The 18,469-nt window shown below is 39.7% G+C and overlaps 1 protein-coding gene across 8 annotated transcripts in view; it reads right to left on the bottom strand.

Moving 5' to 3' along the window:
- KCTD1 (potassium channel tetramerization domain containing 1) overlaps positions 1-18,469 on the bottom strand; it is a 51,651-nt gene that overhangs the window by 10,591 nt on the left and 22,591 nt on the right. For 3 of the 8 annotated variants that reach the window (XM_081919530.1, XM_081919529.1, XM_081919523.1), the window contains exons 2-3: positions 15,187-15,365; positions 4,025-4,169 (exon numbers count right to left, since the gene is read on the bottom strand). In XM_081919530.1, the coding sequence (XP_081775656.1) occupies positions 4,025-4,169; positions 15,187-15,350 (309 nt within the window). In that variant the 5' untranslated portion in view covers positions 15,351-15,365. Of the gene's footprint in view, positions 1-4,024; positions 4,170-15,186; positions 15,366-15,763; positions 17,452-18,469 lie in introns of those variants that run through there. The other 5 variants (XM_081919527.1, XM_081919528.1, XM_081919526.1 and 2 more) reach the window with 3 other exon arrangements.

Here is an 18,469-nt window from a genome sequence, read left to right as displayed (position 1 = left end):
CGATTTGTTAAAAGGGGGGGGGGACTACATTCCCTTTGATATGACAACTGTCTTGATGGATAAAGGGAACATAATCTATTAGCTTAAGTGAACATTTAGACATGGTTCCATATAACATTCAAAGTTATGTTATTTATAATGCAATCCTATTCATGTCTACTCAGAAGTAGGTGCCACCAAGTTCAATGGGGCATACTCCCAGGTAAGTGGGAATATGACTACAACCAACGATTAATATTTAATATGCACCAAAAGACTAATATTTAAATGGTTGGTCTCAAAATAGTCTCTATTCTGAACCCACTGCTAGGAAGATGTATTTTACGACATTTTATTGTACTACATATAATAATTACATTGGTGTGTGTGTTTTGAATTAACTATATTTGTGGCTTTAAAGTTTATACTTTGGCTCATATGTGCTTTGACAAGAGTATTGTGTGTGCTTGTACTAATACAGAAATAATAATATTAATGAGAGTCAATGTTTTCTTCAAATTATGAGATATTTCCAAGTGCTGACTATCTGGCTCACATCTGAACTAAGCAGTAAAGGTCATCAATATGATCTTGTGTGTGTGTGTTGTTTTTTTAAAAAGGAAAAAATGCATTTTGACCTCATTGTAAATGGCATGAGGCATCCCGACTCATACATACATCTGGATGAGGCTAGGCAACTCTAGAAACATTTTTCCCCTTTGAAAGATCACAGGGTGGTTTATAATATAAAAACAAAAAAGCATAATAACGAACAAAAACAATACCCACCCCCCACCCAAGTCTAGATGCAATGGCCAGAAATAATGTACATTCTGGGATAAGACAGATTATGGCAAACCTGATACGTGTAGATACCTGGCCACATCCCCAAATATCTTCTTCATTAGTATTGATGTTTGGTCCTGTTTTCATATTTGTATATAACACTTAATACCAGAATTATTATTAGGACTTATTAGTTACCTAAAAAGTCTCCAAAAAACTTACATTTGAAATCACAAACACATGACATAGAAAACTATGCTTTTTACAAAAAAGATAACAACCAGTAAATGTGTTTTTGTGTGTGTTTATGCAAAACAATGAAGATAAAAGTCTACAATACCAGAGGAAACCGTAACATTTCCCCGCCCCAACCAGAAAACAGACCAGCACATTTCTAAAACATCGTAAGAGTCAGGGAAATGACTAGCTAGCCTGGCCACCAAGTACCTGCAAGGTAGATGGAGGATCAGAGAGGTATGGCCTGCAGCTGTGTGGACCCCACCCCAAAAGTATTTAAGATACACCCAAAGTTCTGAACTGGCCCATGACATAGAAAGCCCACAAAGCATGCCTCACCAGGATCATAATGTCCAGTTTAAAAATTCCAGCAAAAGCTAGAGAGAAATCAAAATCAGCAAGGAAAAAAACAGGAATTGAAAATTCATATTACAAGTTAAGGTGAGAAAGGGAAGACCAAGGTCTGGGTGGGGTATAAGAATTTTTCAAATAGCAGAGGAACATGCTCCCATAGAGAGGAAGACTAGCTGGCAAGCAACTGGTTCCAGCTATAGCAAGAGCTGGTTCAGGCTTGGAGAGTAAGAAGTGCTTGTATGTGGAAAATGCTGCTCACAAAAAGTGATAAGATCTTGTTCTCTAGACTTCTTCCAAGAGGAAAAAATGTGTCAGAGATACCTTCTGTCTAAAGAATCCTGCCCGTGGCACAAGTTTGGACTAGGTGACCTTGAATGTCTCTTCAAAACTGGACTCAGTTATATTATGTATCAAAACAGAATGGACAGTGACATCATCACAATTTGAAGTGGCTAGGTTTTAAATCTATTTTACCTACACGGAAAACAAATATGAACAGTGAACAAGAAGGGCAACGTTGTTCCCCCCTTTTAAATGACTGACCTACCTTCAGGAAAGAAAACCATTAGGGACAGTGTAGAGGCAGATGCTGAGTCTCATGTGGACATATGCGCTTAAAGGCTATTTTTAGACAGCGCCATTTAAAGAGTGGTGTGCCCTAAGAATGCTTGCGAAGGGCAAGTTGGTACTACGGGGTTTTGTAAAGACTGCAGTTTAGCTCTGTGGCTGGAGCTAGAGCTCATTTCATCAGTCAAACACATTTTGATTTTCCTACTGAGCAGATAAGTGGGGCCAGATGTTTCCAATAACCTGAGGCTGGGTTTTTAAGAGTGCTCACACAAAACCTTTTTTTTTTTGTGTGAAAATACAGCCCCTCAAGCAAGAGGGATAAAACAATTACACAGTATCTTGAAATTCTTCACCTCTTTTCACGGTTCCTCCCCCATCAAATCTGAATGAGAGAGAGAAAAAAACCACCCATCTGAATGCAAACAAATGCCATGTTAGGGCATATCATATTAAGGTGTGGATTAAAAAAGAGGGCCAGAAAATATTAATTATGATGGCACACAGAGGTGTATAGTTTTAAAAGCCAGCTGTTTAAAGTAAGAATAGGTTTTATGAATTAAACTAAAGTTGCTCATTTAAACTTGTGTTTTAAAAAAGTTTTTCTGCACGTGTATGGAAGTGTATTATTTTTGCTGATAGGACCCACATTTTCACTATCATCTATGATCTATCTATCATCTATCTATCTATCTATATTAGTTTAAGCAGGCTGCATCCTTGTACTGGATAATTTCATTCTTCAGAACTGCGATCTTAAATACACTTAACTACAGAAAAGTAGTGGGACTGATGGGGGAAACCCAGGTTCAAATCTCCACTTAGTCATGAAGCTTACTGGGTGACTTGGACCAGTTATTCTCCCTTAGTCAAGTCTACATCACAGGATTACTTTGAGGATAAACAGGGAAGAGAAAGAGAGAAGAGCACATGCATACCACCTTGATCTCCTGGAAGGAAACTTGAGTACAAATGCAGCAAATAAAAATAAATAAATCATGAGCTCCTTGATCACAGGTTACGTTGCTCATTCAAGTAGATGATTTGTATGAATAGCCTACAATTATCTGGTTCAAGTCAAGATTCTACGTGGGGACTGCTCTGAGGCTGTTGCTTCATTCTGCGATTAGGATTCAACTGTGTAGGCTGTGCAGTTAAAGTGGATCTGGTGCTTTTGCACAACCAACCTGCTTCCAAAAAACAATCTGAACTTTTTACAAGTAAGGGAAGTGAGGGACAACAATTACTTAGCACGATACAGAAGCTCTGAAGAAATCAGATCAACAGGGGCCATTATCTAACTTCTTTGCCAACCTTCTCCAAATGAATAAAGATGAATGCTCAATAAACTGGTGGAGTGACTAAGGTTTTGACTGCATTCCTATGAATGTTAAGAGTCCTGTTGGATTAGACAACAGTCCATCTTGTTCCCAACAGTAGCCATGCTGCTGGGGGAAGCAGGAGAGACTGTGGGTTGGGTGGGAATGTGCCCCACCCCTGGCATAAAGTCAGTGGCCCTTCCCTGCTGCTGCCCACTGGCAACTGGTATTCAGGGGCACATTGTTCTCCATTTGGAGGTTCCATTTAACTATTAGACTGGTAGCTGTTTACAGACCTACCTTCCATGTGCCTCTCAGGGACTCAAAATGGAAAGATAGCAGTCTTCAATCAGAGTACAGCTGACAATGTTACCCTTATGGTGGCTTATGATCATAGGTTAAGTCTCAGTTATACAAATGGCAACCAAACTGCATGGGGGGGCATTCAATGGTATGGATGTCTACAGTTTAAGAGTGTCTGGTGGTTCATCTCACACTTTCCTCTATTCACAGGCACTGCCTCCCTGTTCATGTGTTCAGGAAATGTCAGGTGGAAGCATGCTTAACATGCACAGACTCCTCCCATGATATGAAATAAGTTTTATAATTCACTTGTTAAACTGTATGCTCAATATTTTCAAATATTCATTTAAGAGATCTATTATTTGCCAGCATCCATCAATGCAACCCACAAGCCTTGCTCCCGGCACATGGCAGTTCTGATTACTCTACCTCCTTTCTAAACATTTCAAATAGGATGATGACGATGCATAAAATTTCACCTTGAAATCATCTGGTATGAGGAGCTTTGATGTTCGTAGAAAATTCAGGATATATCTGAACATTTGGCCATCTCTGTCAATGAAGTAGTGCTGCTTCAGGCTGTCCAAAACAATTGGCTCTGTGCCATCAAAAAGCCTCCCAATTCTGAAAATGAGAGAAAAGTCAATTTGCAGTCAGCATCTTTAAGTCACTAGGAGTCACTGACCTTGGTCACTGGAATTTCTTGAATCCACGTTTTTGCATTAATCAAGCTCAGTGATAGTAACATTTCATGGTGAAAACAATACTATGGCAATGAACATGACACGGTGATATGTTATCAATGTGAATTTTTGAATCCATTTTGAACTTAATGAGAGGACTTGTCTCCTCAGATATTTACAATGAAAATAGGGCAGTACGGAATTCATTTCCATTTCAATAGTTTCTTAAAACATCTTTGAAAGTGATGCTGAATGAAGAAGGCATGCCCATTAGAAGTACTTTTACCCATACACATAATTTTCTTCTATTTAAAACTTATTGCAACATAAACCTTCAGGGCTAAGATTTTTTGTGGTATTTGGCTCTAAACCAAAATAATCTAAGCATGTGAAATCTAGTAACCACTCTCTTTTGATTCTAATATTCTGAATATTTCATGTTTTCATTCTTGGGGTTGTGTTCCTCCCCCACGTGTGAAAGACACCAGTGTTGCAATTCTAAATCAGAAGAGAACTATTTCAGCATTTCATTTTACTTATGATGCCATTAGCCTTTCATTTTTCAACCATCATTTCCACTTCCTGCCAAGTGGAGGCAAAGGGGCTGGTTTTGAATCCAACATATCCTGGGCTAGCTTAGCTCCTCTCTGTCGCTGGAATGCCTCCTTTTGAGGTTTTCCATCAGCTGTTACCAACAGGGATTCTGCCACTGGGCCTTCTGCCCACCCACCCACCCATTTTGCAGGTGGACCAGGGAGTTCCATGCTGATTTCCAACCATGTAGTGATGCAAGTATCACTCTGCCATCACAAAGCAATGCCAGCATTTTTGTGCTGGCAGAATGATGTTGGCATTGTTCCATGGGTGGAAGTCAGCAAGGACTGGCAGGGCTTGCAGGAGGGGCAAATGGGTTTTGGATTGTAGCCTAAGCCATCCAGATTCCTGGATGAGCAGCATTTTGATATTGGTTGTCCCCTCTAGTGTCCCATTTGATTTATTTCCAAAATAAAATACATAATGACCTTCTGTGAGTGAATGTTAATCAAGGTGGATCCAGTAAGGTTGCTAACATTAGAGTAGACATTAAAAGCTTTGGACAGAGGACCACTCTCATTTCCACAATACAAGTTTTTAAGCCTAGTGGTATCTCTTGCTGATGTCCAGAGAAACGCCATACATGTTTCCAATTTATATCACATTCTGTATTCTTTATGTTGCTGATCTACCCTGAACATTAATCAATTTATCTAATTTTACGGAAACAACAACATGGCACAGACAAATGCAACTCAGCGTGAGTCAAGTCCTATTAAATCTGGATACAATTTAGTAATTTGTATTTTTAAACCATCTATTTTCACTCTGTGAAATCACTGATCTTCCAGTGACTTTCAGGAACAGCTTTCAGATTACATATTAAAGTGCCCAAAGACCCTAATTTTAGGACTTGATTTTTTTCCCCATTTACAAAGTAAACTGACCACTTAGAACAAGACTTCTCTTGTCTCGAAGGCAGAAAACATTCAGCAGGATCACATGGGTCATGACTTTGGACAGCCCCCATTAGGCAACAGGTTTCTTGTTCTCATTATTATTAGTCATATATCAAAGCAAGCAGACACTAGTGATCCAAGCTTTAAAGAATGTCAATAAAATGGGATGTGGATGTCAATACTATTCTTGCCAATGTTTTCCATTAGAACAAATGCCTGTTACTTTTATGTCACCTTTAGAGACCTCACAATGTTTTCTTCTCCTTTCTAGGTCCACTATTTCCACCATAAAGCCACTTACAGGAGAAGGTAGTTTAAAATGCAAGTTGATGCATCTTCCTGCCATTATCCCTACCACCCAACCGCTGTGCTCGCCAGTGCACCTCATCCTCCTATCCAGAAGGTCAGTCTCTCACACATGTCTGAATTGGTTTAATATTTGCTTCTGAACTTCCAAGTAGCAAGCCGATGAAACTGATAATTTTTGTCAGACTCACTGTGGCCCAAGGCAGAAAGCAGCTGTACAAACTCAAAATGCAACCCGAGAGGCAAATGAACTGTTCACAGATTTAACAAAATCGAAGATTTATATTGGGAAAGTTGTCTTTGAAGAAAGTAAATAAATAGAAAAATGGACAAATAAAGGGTCGAGAAATGTTTCAAAATGGAGTGGGTTTGACTGGTTCCCCAGACGTTTGTCAACGTTCATGTAGTTTTACTTATAAAAACAACAACCCTGAAATCTTTTCTCCTGAGTGATATTCGTATTGTTTTGAAAATGACTGACAATATGAACAATGTAAAAAGGGACTTAAGAGTAAAATCTGTGAGAGAAATTGAAGAAATTAACTGAATAGCTAAGAACATAAGAATATATGAAGAGCCCCGCCAGACCAGGCCTATGACCAGCAGTGGCGTAGCGTGGGTTGTCAGTACCCGGGGCAAGGCAAGTAATTTGCACCCCCTAACCCGTGGATTTGCGCCCCCTAACCCTAACCCCCAGATGTTGCGCCCGGTGCAGCCGGCCCCCCATGCACCCCCCACGCTACGCCACTGATGACCAGTCTAGTCCAGCATCCTGTTCTCACAGTGGCCAACCTTTTGGAAGTCTGAAAGCAAGATTTGAGCAAAAAAGCACTGAACCCACTTGTGATACCCAGCAATTGCTATTCAGGACCAGACTGCCTCTGATAGTGGAGGTAGAACATAGCCTTCTAAACCATGAAGTTGTCTAACCCACTTTTAAAGCCATCCCATCTGTGGTTGCTGTTAAGCAATCGCTTGCATAATTTGACCAGTTCCTTCCCTCTCTTTCCCAAACAGGTTTGTGCTAGCCAACTCAGAAGACAGAGCCAACCCTTATTCAAGAGGAGAACAGATATGAAGTTGCTCAGCAGCTGGGGCCAGCCAATCTCGCTCCAAGGCAAGGATGTGTGAACCCTGGCTAGGCCTGATAATGTATAAAAACTGCAGACTAAGTCTATTGGAATTGACTCAGATGGGAACAAGACCCCTTAATCACGGGTCCTGATGAGTTTGCCTTCATTCCCTGTTTTCTAGACTCCTTGGAATTCCCAGGCTTGAAGCCACCCTATCCCTGGGTTCCTGTTCGCTTCAACAACTAGTCATCTTCTCTGCAAACTGTTTTCTATGAACTCTTGAGATTGCACATGAGTTACTCTCTCAATGAAGCCATGTTATCTGTTAAATAACACCAGAAGGAGATGCGTTTGAAAAATATAATTAAATGATTCATTTAAAAATATTTTTACACCACTAAAAACCAGAAAGTGATGTATAGCACAATGTAACAATTAGAATAACACTAGACCCTGCAGTCATCTGGGGCCCTTCTTTATATGCCTTCTCTACAAGAGGTCTGGAGAGTCGCAATACAATAATAGGCCTTTTTGGAGGGTGGCTCCCCTTGTTTAATGCTTTCCCCAGAGGTTCACCTGGTGCCTTTATTACGTATCTTTAGGTGCCAAACAAAAACATTCCTCTTCTTCTAGGTGTTTGGCTAATTAAACAGCACTATTTGTGGGATGTGGGTGGCACTGTGGGTTAAATCACAGAGTCTAGGGCTTGCCGATCAGAAGGTCGGCAGTTTGAATCCCCGCGATGGGATGAGCTCCCGTTGCTCGGTCTCTGCCCTTGCCAGTTCAAAAGCACACCAGTGCAAGTAGACAAATAAGTACTGCTCCAGCGGAAAGGTAAATGGCGTTTCCGTGTGCTGCTCTGGTTCACCAGAAGTGGCTTAGTCATGCTGGCCACATAACCCGGAAGCTGTACACTAGCTCCCTCAGCCAGTAAAGCAAGATGAGCGCCGCAACCCCAGAGTCGTCCTAACTGGACGACTGGACCTAACGGTCAGGGGTACCTTTACCTTTAGGGTTATTTGTTTGTTTGTTACTATGGTGTGCATTTTTTTGTTTTTATATTGTAAACAGCCTGTGATTATCGGATGAAGGGCAATATAGAAATTTTAGTACTATTAGTAGTAGTAGTAGTAGTAGTAGTAATAATAATAATAATAATAATAATAATTCAACAATAACAATAGAAACCTAACACAGATTAAGGACGGGGAAGCTAGAGAAAGAATAAATGAGTCAAAATCCCATCAATGTGAACACCTCCCACAACTCAGATGGAACATGGTTCCCTAGAGGGGATGCCACAACTGAATAGCCTCCCTCTGGTTGCCACAACGTGGACCTCTGCAGGTGACAGCACAACCAGGAGGGCGTCACTAAGCTGATCTGAGTGACTGGGTAGGATGATATGGAAGAGGCATTTCCTACAACAATAGCCTGTTAAAAAGTTTGCAAGCCTTTTACAAATTGGTTTTCGTTGAAAGGATTTGTTGTATGGTATAACATATCATCTATCCCTTACGACAAATGCTTTCAACATAAAACAGTTTGTTTCTTTCCATTTGAAATATGTTAAACATAACTGAGTTAACTTTCAAGAAAGGAAAGCAATCCCAACCTATTCTGGCTGATACCGGTTTACTTCAATGATTGTGGCAGTCTGCCTATAAATACTGGGGGTGGGGAGTTATCTGATTTTCACCTTGTTTCTTCTGCAATGTATCATCAAGATGATGATGTTTGTGATGAAGTGTCTCACACAGGGGCCTGGAGATAATGGATTCAATGGATATCCTTAAAGGATCATTTGTCAATTTTGTATTGACTATTTGTGTTGCTCCAAGACAGGAAGAGATTTCATTTTTTTAATATAGGCTCTGAAGCCCTGAGGCATCTTCTTAAACCGTTTAAAAAGAAATCAATTTTCAGATGGATAAAAGGGAAGCTAAGAAGGGTTTTAATGAACTTACTTGAGCAGCATGTTCTGGACCTCATTCAGTTGAATCTTAAACAAGGCCAGACAGGTTTAGAACCTACTATCAGCAGAGGAGCTGTGGCCTGGAAATGCTTGCTGCTACTGTTTAGAATTTGCGGTTCTGGCTCCTGGAGTAAAGCCATAAATTACTGTCTTAGTACCTGAGACATAATATGTAGTTGCACAAGAGTGTAAATTAATTGCTACCACTAATGAGGATAAAAGGGAAAGCAGTTACTATGCAAACTAGATCTCTATGTTTATGTATAAACCAGAACCTTGTGACCATGTTACATAATCTCCTCACAATTATATTCAGGTTAATTACACACACACAACCCTAGTGAAAAATCACTGTACTGGGTAAAAGCCCATTTCAATTAAATGTTACAGCTTCTGCTTTGAAATTATAGCTGGATATGTGTTATGGGGATATGGAAGACACAAGTGAATCTATGCTCTCCTGACAGGGTATTCTGCCCAATATAAATTACTGCAGGGATATTTTAACAGAAGGAACACAGAAGAGCTCGAGTGCACCGACAACTAAAAAAATATGTCAAATGAAGCCAAGAACATTTCACAGATCCGCAGGGCAGGGGCAGGGATTCACTTATCCCAAGTGCAGCAAGGCAAGGACCCACCACATCCACATTAGTAAGTACACTGGCCACAAACAGGTCTTGAAAAAACTCATGGGCACATAAATCCAGAAATCTTGTACCTGCAGGGAGCATATGCAACTCAACTACTACAGTGTGCAAAATTTTTGCACAGACTGCCGTCTGCTCTGCCTTGTCCTTTACCTACCTGAGACAACTAAAGAACACAAGAACATTTCTATTATCTCAATTTCTTTCTTTTTAAAAACTTTTTAAAAACTTGACTGTCAAGCTCAAAATATATACTTTGAATAAAAATTAAGTCAGTCAATGGTTAATAAATTACATGAACAGCTAAAAGTCATCCTATCCCATTCACATGTGTGGGTTATGTATGCTTACTGGTAATGTCCACTGCAGCTTAATTTCCCTAAAAAAATAAAATCTACAATCTGTATTTATTTAAATTTATGTATCACAAGGGATTAATTTCATTCCAATTTATTGTACAATAATAGATTTCTGGGGTCTGAAAACAGAGAAAATAAAATTTGATGAAAATAAAATTTGATGTGGTCATTACAAGAGCAATAATGCGTTAACTACTTGGGATGAACATGACAGATGCAAATGCTAGCATAAAAATATAGAATGAATCTCTTCACTCAGCTGAAAAATACACATTATAAATGTATTCAGGTATTAATATTGGCTTCATAGCATTTATAACTTAGTGTTTGAAAATAAACCCATGCATGTTAAGGAGACAGAGGCTGACAGTATTGAACGCTGCATTGTTCTTGATTTGTCTGGGAGTAAACATAGGCTGCTCAAGGTCAGTGCTGGGAATTGGTAGCAAAATGGTACACAGGCTCTCCTCTTCTTTGGTAGCACATAAAGAGGGAGAATGCACAGGGGAAGACTAGCTTGGCTCAGAGGCGGCACAGCTACTAACATATCTGTACAGGAAAAGGAAACTTCAAAGAGAAAGCAGAACTCAAGGGTGGCTGATACAATAACAAAAAGGGGGCCTGAAACCCAGAACTTACTTTATTTGATTACTGGGAGTGGAGCTAACTCCCTGGATTGTAGAATGGGGTTTATAGGATTACCACAATAGATATTTAGATGTGTTGTATAAGCATGCAAACAAAGCCTGTTCTGAACTTCTGGAATAAGAGACTAATCAGGACACTCTCATTAAAATGCCAGAGGTTTTGGGGGCTGTGAGGGTCCTCTGAACTAGGAGGAGGTGTGAGGAAACTTTATAGTGTAAATGTTTTCTTTCTTTAATTCTCTCTTCACTGTGAAATGTTTCTATGGAAGGCTGAATGTTGGAACAAAAACTGGGCTGGCGGTAGGAAGGTATAGAAGTCATCAGCAAAGAGCAAATGGCAGGAAAAAGTGCTAAAACAAGCTATGACCAGAACTACATGAAATGAAATGAAAAGCTGTTACAGGTGTTCAAATCATTTAATCATCAAACTGCAGAGTTGGAAAGGACCATGGGGGTGATCGAGTCCAACTCCTTGCAATGCAGGAATCTTTTTGCCCAACCATGACAGCAGAGCTTGTGGCTGATTAACTGATGCTGTAGCTTTACATTTCACTGCACCGTGAACTTTCATTTTCACTTTCTCCAGGTCTTCCCCATTTGGCCTGTCAGGCTACTTCCGTCAAGCCATGCCTAGCTGCCCTACACCTGCACTGCAAGGGGTTGGACTAGATGACTCCTGGGATCCCTTCCGACTCTACAGTTCCATGATTCTATGATGTTAGCTGATTGTCCGGGCTTGCAGAGCGCTGTACTTTTGCCCAGATGGTTTGATTTCAAACTGCATGGGCAAAACCAAGTCACCTGACAAGAGGGCAGGATAGGGGAGATAAGCATCCAGCTTGCTGGTCAGATCCTGCTGCCTGTCCTTGCTCTACAGCGAAATCACATGCTGGCTTGTTGAGAAAGGTAAGATGGGAAGTCACAAAGCAAGACTGTGACAAGAACACATGCATGGGCAGGAGCCACAAGCCTGGCTGTCTACCAAGGACAAACAAAGGTTTGCGCTTGTCACTGATCCTGAACATCCTCCAAGCTGAGCAGAAGTGAGACAGCACCTCAGACATCATGCTGAACTTTGGAGGTAGGGAAAGTGCCAGAATCACTACTAGGATGAGCCTCGCACGTACTCAGTTTATTCATTTTTGTATACAGGGAAAGGATGCTTGCAATGGAATTGGTAGAAAGTAAATTTTGATGAGCCCTGTATATGGAGTAGAATTAAATTCAAAATAAGCAATGGGATTTAAGCATCCACTGGCTTATGCTTTCAACAAAAGAACCAAGTCAAACAAAGCATTACAGTAAGTGCACAACAGGCAACTTTATCTTTGTTTTTTTTCTTGACTTAATTACAGCTGTGGACTGGCGATGTTCCTGGGGACAACAGTGTATGGGGAAGAGGATTTAACTCTTTTCTCCCCAGCTGTGATTCCAATACACACATGCACACACATACACATACACACACAGCAGTTATAAGGCTTAGAAACAAGTTTTCAGTGATGACAATGGAAGTGTTTTGTCCCTAAGTCTCCTACCTGCACAGGGGTACTTTTCATTTGGAACACAGCTAGAAAGGAAGCGTTAAACAACTCCTCTCTGCGCTTTGTGGTCCCAATGGAAAAATTGTCCCTATGACTGTAATTAAATAAAGAAAAAAAACACAGACAGCTAAGCAATTAAGCTAACTTCTGGTTTTGCCCTCAGCCAACAACAAATCAGAGCAGCAGACATGAGAATCTGAAGAGAGAGAAGAGAAATTCTGATTGCAAAAACATAGTTTGAGAGGGTATGCCGAGTGTCAATAACAGGGGGAAGTAAAATTTTGTGGCCCTCTCCCCCTTGTGCGATTTCACATAATGCATGCCATAAGAACAGGTAAGGTTTTATTGGCCAAAGCATCGGTTTGAAAATAATGCCTTCAGATCCAAAGGCTCTTCCTCACTTCATGGCTGTCTTTTAACAAAGCATTGGGAAACAAATCTCAAAAGGGGCAAAGCTTTCCAAATGCAAAGCCAGCAAAAAAGTGGAACAAAGCCAGCAAGAAACAGCAGAGAACCTGGCAGCTATATACTGAAGCTTCAAACATACCCTGTGGGTGGCCATGGGTGTTGGCTGTAAAGCTACAAGCAGACTCTGTTTAGTCCTGCAATTATACACAAGAAGTATATTAAACTGCTTTGAAACCATATAGCAATTTAGGAAAGACTAGCATAGCAGAAGCTGGGGCGCTAACTTCATGAATTCTCAGAAAAGTAAGTTATATGAATTGTTACGTTTCTTCATGCTTGGACACAGAGCTTTTCTTAAATCCTGGTCATGTATTTGTAAGGTGGTAGGGCTGCTGGGGGGCCCACCACAGATTACTGGGTCCCAACCCACCAGCTGAAGACCAGACTATTACTGCTCCTCTATGATGTTCTGGAGTTCTGGGTTTTTTAAATTGCTTGTGAACAACTTATTATATTTTTGTTCCTCATTTACCATCACACTCTTCCTACAAATTCAATAATTTAGTACTCTAAACTAAAACTGGTAAAAATAAATAAATACTGGCATGTTGCAACCCCCCATATTCTAGAAAGATCCCAATCTCTCCTGAAATCACAAATACAACAGGTCTGGCTTTCATAGATTGTTTTCTTAATTTATACAAAAAAGAAAGCTGACACAAGGGAACACAATGTTGCAGTTAGTTAGTTTACAATTAGTTATTCTGTACCAATAATGGATCAAGACACTATAGCATCACCTGTGAAGTGAAAAACACTTGTGGGGGTGGAATTCATTCCTTAGTGAGAGCCGCTAATTTGACTATGCAAATTTTAATGACTTTGTGAGCAGGCACAGTAGGTTTTTGTTGTGGTTCAAACAGAAGTGACATCACCACTACCACCAAGATCTAATATATTAAATCTAGCAGGTAGTGTTGCATCAATCTCTCTAGATGCCTGCTTAATATAAGTTATGACATAATAACTATTTCCCTGTTATAACTAAATGCAATTTCTCCTTACCCAGGAAACAGATTTATTTATTTAAGACATGTACAGTCTTACCTTGGAATTCAAATAGCTTAGTTGCCAAATGTTTTGGCTTCAGAACTATCAAAAACTGGAAGTGATTGTTCCAGTTTTCGAATGTTCTTTTGGAAGCTGAAGGTCTGGTGAGGCCTCCACACAGAAGCTTCCTGCAGCCAATTGGAAGCCGTGCCTTGGAAGTCGAACGTTTTGGAAGTCGAACGGACTTCCGGAACAAATTATGTTCAACTTCCAACGTACGTCTGTATATACCATTTAATCACCAGCATATCTTAGTGGAACATGTAAAAATAACGCACACAGAAAATAATACCTTTAGGAATAATTATGAAATCTAACTTAAACTCAAACGCTGCCTTAAAATGCCTGCTAAAACAAGAAAGTATTTGTCATGCACCTGAATTTTGCAAGGTGGGTGCCTATTTAATCTCAGGTGGCCTACTACAATGAATGCTTGGCATCTAACAAACAGTTGGACCTGATTAAGCAAGGAGGACCCAAAAGTAAAATGTGACTTCCACATGCAGATTCCCAGCTGAATCAGAAATTGAAATGCCAATTGATACTGCACACATAATTCTAGTCACCAATCACTTCTTGCAGGAAGCATGTGGGAGGTCTGAAACTAGGCTTCACTCCCACAGACTAAATTACTAGTGCTGTCAAAGATGACAGTGATGATCATCTGATTGGCATACTCAAATCACTGTTTGCGATTTCAGTCATTGAGTCTATATAAAAATTATTTGAAGGTTTTAAAAACCTATTACTCAAGCCCAACTCTAGACCAACAGTACTTACTAGAGTACTGTAAGTACATAAAATTCGCAGTTACCCAGGTAACTTGTTTCCTTTAAAAAGAAAGAAAATTACATTAAAGATGCATCATTTGTTCAGGTGCTTGTCAGTAAATGCTTTGTCCAGGACTATGTACATGTTTATTACGTAGCAAACATTTGTCTAAAAATGTAATTATTTTATGTTTTAATTGTTCAGATACACCCTCTATCGAGATTCTGATGGCAAAAAATTCCTCCCTCTTCCAGGTCCAAAAGAAAGCCAACCCCCTTCTTCTAAAGCAGATGATTTAAATGCTAAGTTGGAACCCATTATTCTGAGGTGATATTGTGCGGAAGGAGTGACAAAATTTCAACAGAAAGTGTCAAAGAAAAACTGCAAAAGAATCTGGTTTATGAGTGATGTGGGTCAGTTACTCGTGGGTTCTGGGTAGAGAAACAAAATCCACTGGTGTGTTTCATTTAGCAAAATCCTTTCCAAGTAGGACTTTACGTGTATGGATTCACCTTCAAGTTAAGTGGTTTTGCACCAAGTAAGAAGGTTACAGAGGTCAGAGGATAGAAGTGAGTAAATTCACAAGGCTGCCAGAGACATGCAACATAGTCCTTAGAATTACCTTGAATCAGGATATTTAGTAAGTGTGGCCAAGCTGCTGGTATACATGTGCCCACCCACATCAATATGTACCGGTGCATTGGATTTTGTGAGCTGGGCTGGCGTGGGGATGCCTTGATTGTTCAAAGGAGATGCAGGGGACCTAGTGATCAGAGGTCTTGACATATTGGGCCGACTGTCCTGTGAAAAGACACAAACACCATTAGGAATTTGAGTTTCTATTTTAGAAAAGCCAACAACACAGCTAAGTTCACATTTAAGACTGAATAAAACATCACCAGCACCAAACCTCAGTCTCCATCTTTAAATATAGCTCAGGAAGTCAGTTAAATTTGAAATCTAGTTACATTGCAAGATAGGGGAAAAAAATAAAGACAGTGTTCTTTGAACACACACTATGGAAAAGCAGTATTTTCAAACTTCTGTTTAAAAATGAAAACCAGCTCAGTGCTCAGAGCTAAATTAAGTCACTAATAATGACAAAGATCAAAAAATACAAAGGGAGAGGAAAAAAGCAGGATTTTGCTATGTCCCAAACCCACCTATGCGCTATGCAGTTAAAATAGGTAAATACAAACCCTCAGCTCTTCCATTCTGCCAACTCTTCTCTTGAATTTCCAATTCACATATCACGCAAACAGAAGAGGAAACACCTGGACTAGCCAACTGTTCATGTACTGTAAAACACGGGGCACCGAGAGCCTTTGAGAAAGACATTTTCCATGTAAATATTATACAAGTTGTGACAGATGCCCCTCTGCACCCAAAGAGGCTGCTATCCCCAGAGCAGCTTCCTGAAGAAATCTCCAAAAGGGAGCAGCACAAGCAGATGCAGATGAAACAAACGCCTCAGTCAAACTGGAAATGCAATGTCAGTAAACTGCAAGCGCTAGCCCTGTGCAAAGAGTCAGGGTGGGGCAGAGCGAAGCAAAGCATTTTGCTGAAGCCAGCAAAGCAGGCCAGTTTCAAAATTCTGGAATGTAAACAAAACAAAACCTGGGCACATTTCTAAGGCAACGGCACTTCCTCTTACCATATTCACTCAAGGATGTAGCTGGGATATTCCAACTGAGGATACAGAATACTCCCCAGATTTTTTATTTAGGGTTGTACGCATATTATCAGCAATAACCTGTGAGGGCTCAACTAATCAGACAGGCATAGGGTTGCACTGTTAATCCCAATTACCCATCATAAAATGAGAACAACCCCACAGAGTTATTAGGATTATTGGGCCATTGGGATAAGCACTGTAAATCATTTTGCATATAAAGGGGCTAAGAGGCTGATAAAATTATAATGAGCTTCTCCAGAGTATTTATAGTTCTGCACAGCGGAGAACAAATATAATATTAACACATTTCCATTTGTAGGAGGCCCAAACATTGTATTACCACATCATTTTAAAAGATGAATCTGTACCTGACCATTTAAAATATTTTTTCACTAAAACGGTTGGACATTATTCAATATTTGTGATGTCTGCCTAAGTCTGCCTGAGCCATTTGGATCATTCACAGCGAAAAGAGGCAACTGCATATACTGTACTGGACAATGTAACTGAGCATACTAACGTATGCCTGACATAAGATAACACTTAAGAAAAAAAATACTTAAATCTACTACATTCCTTCAAAACAGTAGCTCAAACTTAAAAAGAACAACAAGAGAGATTTTATAATTGAAACTAGGTTTAAGGGTCAGAGTTGCAGAATGCATTCAAGCTTCTTGGATATTGGGCCCAGACAATTAGGTCCAAAGGACAGCAAACAAAGCAATAATGTAAGCAAAGATAGTTAAGATGTGACTTCTATCATTGTTTGAAGAATGCTATGTTCTTTGGATTTGGAAAGACTGGAATCCCTACTTGGAGAACAACAAAAACAGGTCTACACATCCCACAACCACCTTGAGTAGGAAGACCGTACATTCTTTTAACATAATGCTAGGAAAGAGAGAGAAAAAATTAAAATGTTTAGGAGATGGCTATAGATAAAATGAAGAGTTTGGGAATATAACAAACAATAGCTTTGTAGCCTATATGAAACATACTGTGGGTTGTATCCAATGCTAGTCCTACTCAGAGTAGACCCACTGAAACTAATAGGCACAACTAATCAGTTCCATAAATTTTAATGAGTTTACTCCAAGTTGGATACACCTCTGTATGATTTTCTTTATGATTTCCCCCCCGTATCTATTATAATTTAGAATACAATAGTGTCAAAAAGACTTTGAAGAAAATATTTTCATAAAGGAAATCTGGCATGTTCTAATGTATCATCTTCCTCAGGTTCCTTACTAGAACTTGAGCAGCAGGTGTTAGTTCTGAAAAATGACTCTCTTTAAGACACAAGTGGAAAAGTACAATATATCCTATATAATAAAATCTAACCCAAGATTGCTCACTATAGGACATGAAACTGGACTCTCTACCTTTAATAAACACAACTTTAAAACATAGCTCACAACATTCAAGTTTACTATAAATCCTTACTAGAAAGAACTCCTTTCCCTGACAAATATGTCTGGCTTATATTTGTTGGGCTTATTTTCACAGCAGGGGTGGGGAACCCGTGGCTCTTTAGATGCTGTTGAACTAAAACTCCCTGTCTGTGGCTTATAGCAAAGGAACAGGTGAGAGATCCAATTGTATTGAACATGTACTATGAGCCACCTTTCTATGCAGAACACTAAACCCTTCAAATGTGGGGTGGGGTGGGGGAGAGTGAGAGAAAGAGCGCCAAAGCAACACTCTCCTGAGATGTACCGACAAATCTTCCATTTAAGGTATCTGCATCTCCTGATTTCATACAACTTAAGGAGTTCCAAGAGAAGGGGAGAGCCAGGTGTCCAATAGAATGACAATCTCATTAATGATTTTGCCATTACTGGTAAGCAACATTTTGTATGAAGACTCATCTAGAAAGGTTTTTCCATTAAAGCAGTACATGCAAATGCCCTTATCATGCTAGTACAATATGCAAGACACATATCATTTTTCAAAAGCAGAGACTTTTGTTCCCTATGAAGGATGAGAACGGAATGAAATATGAAATAATGCATCTGACATTTTATACATGGTGTCAGTTAATAGGAAAATGCATACTTTAGGAACGGCACTACTACAGAAATTCACAAACAGCACCTCACCTTGATTATCATTCCCAAAATTCTGAACACTTTAAAATTATGCAATGCTTTCATTGCAGCCCACTGTGCACATGCATCCTGGGAGTTCTGGTGTGTGTGTGTGTTTTTAATGTTTTAATGTTCTGCACTTT

Source organism: Podarcis melisellensis (assembly GCF_964234715.1).
Source record: "Podarcis melisellensis genome assembly, chromosome: 7".
In the NCBI taxonomy this organism is placed as follows: Eukaryota; Metazoa; Chordata; class Lepidosauria; order Squamata; family Lacertidae; genus Podarcis; species Podarcis melisellensis.
Note: the sequence above shows the minus strand (reverse complement) of the source record. Positions and strands in the feature narration are given on the sequence as shown.